The sequence below is a fragment of the Fulmarus glacialis genome, unplaced genomic scaffold (assembly GCF_000690835.1).
Source record: "Fulmarus glacialis isolate BGI_N327 unplaced genomic scaffold, ASM69083v1 scaffold44123, whole genome shotgun sequence".
Taxonomy (NCBI): domain Eukaryota; kingdom Metazoa; phylum Chordata; class Aves; order Procellariiformes; family Procellariidae; genus Fulmarus; species Fulmarus glacialis.
In genome coordinates this window covers 1,018-2,699 of record NW_009204413.1, presented here as the reverse complement: position 1 = coordinate 2,699, position 1,682 = coordinate 1,018, and the positions used below count along the sequence as shown (strand labels likewise).

Genomic DNA, 1,682 nt, shown 5'->3' with positions numbered 1-1,682 from the left:
CGGAAGAGCAGGCAAGCGGGCCAGGGCTAGCAGGGGCCAGCCGGCAGAGCCTGAGGCCGTTCGGTTGCCTGGGCTGGTGCTTCTCCCTGCTGGTGTCAGTGCACATGGGGGACAGGACCTGCCTGGCAAAGGGCACCGGAGGCTCTCATTGCGGCGTCTGTGTCCCCAGAGTCAGATCTCGGTGCTGCAGAACCGCATTGAGCAGCTGGAGCAGCTGCTGGAGGAGAACCACGAGATCATCAGCCACATCAAGGACTCAGTGCTGGAGCTGACGGCCCACGCGGAGGAGCAGCCAGCGCTGCCCCACCACACGCCCAATGGCTCCTGGGTGTTGCCCCCTGAGAGTCGCCCAAGCTTCCTCTCCGTCTCCCCACAGGACTGCCAGTTTGCCCTGGGGGGCAAGGGCCAGAGCCCAGACCTGCAGGTGAGGGGCCAGTGTCTCAGCCCCTGCTAGCGCAAGGGGGTCCGTACCGGGGCATCCGTGGGGTCCTGGCCCTACTCTGTTGGGGGTTTCTCAATCTGGTGTCTGCCCTGAGCCCTGTCTCCCACCTGGCAGATGCTGGCCGTGTATTCCCTGCTGCCCTTTGACAACCAGGATGGTGGTGTGTGGAAGCAGGGCTTCGATATCACCTATGAGCCCAATGAGTGGGACGCTGAGCCTCTGCAGGTGTTTGTGGTGCCGCACTCCCACAATGACCCGGGTGAGCAGTGGGTGAAGGTGGGCAAGGGAGGGGAAGGGCTAGCCCAGCCCCTGCTGGCCCACACTGCTGGCAGAGAAGGACTGGGCCCCACACAGTGACCCCCCACGCATGCTGGCAGGCTGGATCAAGACCTTCGACAAGTACTACTATGACCAGACACAGCACATCCTCAACAGCATGGTGCTAAAGATGCAGGAGGACCCACGCCGGCGATTCATCTGGTCCGAGATCTCCTTCTTTTCCAAGTGGTGGGACAACATCAGTGCCCAGAAGCGGGCTGCAGTGCGGAGGTAGGGCCGCCTGCCTGGCCTCGGTGCCCGGCATGGTCCCTGCCCGTAAGCAGGGTGCTGTGGGAGGCACGCCGGCTGTGAGCACGGGGTGCGTGAGGGAAGGACCCTGGGGAGACGAAGGCTGCCCTGGCTGCAGTGCAGCATCCGTGGGCTCCGCACTCCTCACCGTGGGGTGCCCTGGCACTGCCAGCAACCTCTCAGTGCCACAAGATGTCAAAACCACAGCAGTGTGCAGTGAGAGCTAGGGTGCTGCCAGCGCTGGGGCCTCTGCAGTGGGGGCCTGAGGGGCTGGGGGAGGCAGCTCCTTGTGCTCGTGGGGCTGGGAAACTCCCTCTCGTCGCTGTAACCCCGAGCACTGCCACAGAGCCTGAGCAGTGCCAGTGCCTTGCAAGGCCCAGGGCACCCTCAGGGGGTGGGAGACCTGGAGAGCAGGACTGTGTGGTGGCAGAGGGCCCCCTTGTCAGCCCCCCTGCCCCGGGAGGGCTGGAGGTGGAGGACAAAGAGAACATGGGCTGCAGGGCACAGTGGAAGGTGTTGGCCTGTGTGGGGATGGGCTCCGGCTGGGGCCTTGGCCAGCGTGGTGCTGTGGAGGGATGTCTGTTCGGGGCTGCACGTGGGGACAGTGTGGGCACTGTGCAGCAGCTGGTGGTTGCGGAGGCTATGGGTAGGACCCAGGTGGCTCCAAGACAGG

At 64.7% G+C, this 1,682-nt stretch overlaps 1 protein-coding gene across 1 annotated transcript in view; it reads left to right on the top strand.

Moving 5' to 3' along the window:
• Nucleotides 1–169: 169 nt before the first annotated feature.
• The window catches only part of LOC104074743 (alpha-mannosidase 2x-like), a gene marked incomplete at both ends in the record, with an annotated part of 2,523 nt that continues 1,010 nt past the window's right edge, over nt 170–1,682 (top strand). The window contains 3 exons of the mRNA XM_009574984.1: nt 170–424; nt 557–701; nt 820–991. Coding sequence (XP_009573279.1) covers nt 170–424; nt 557–701; nt 820–991 — 572 coding nt within the window. The remainder of the gene's footprint in view (nt 425–556; nt 702–819; nt 992–1,682) is intronic.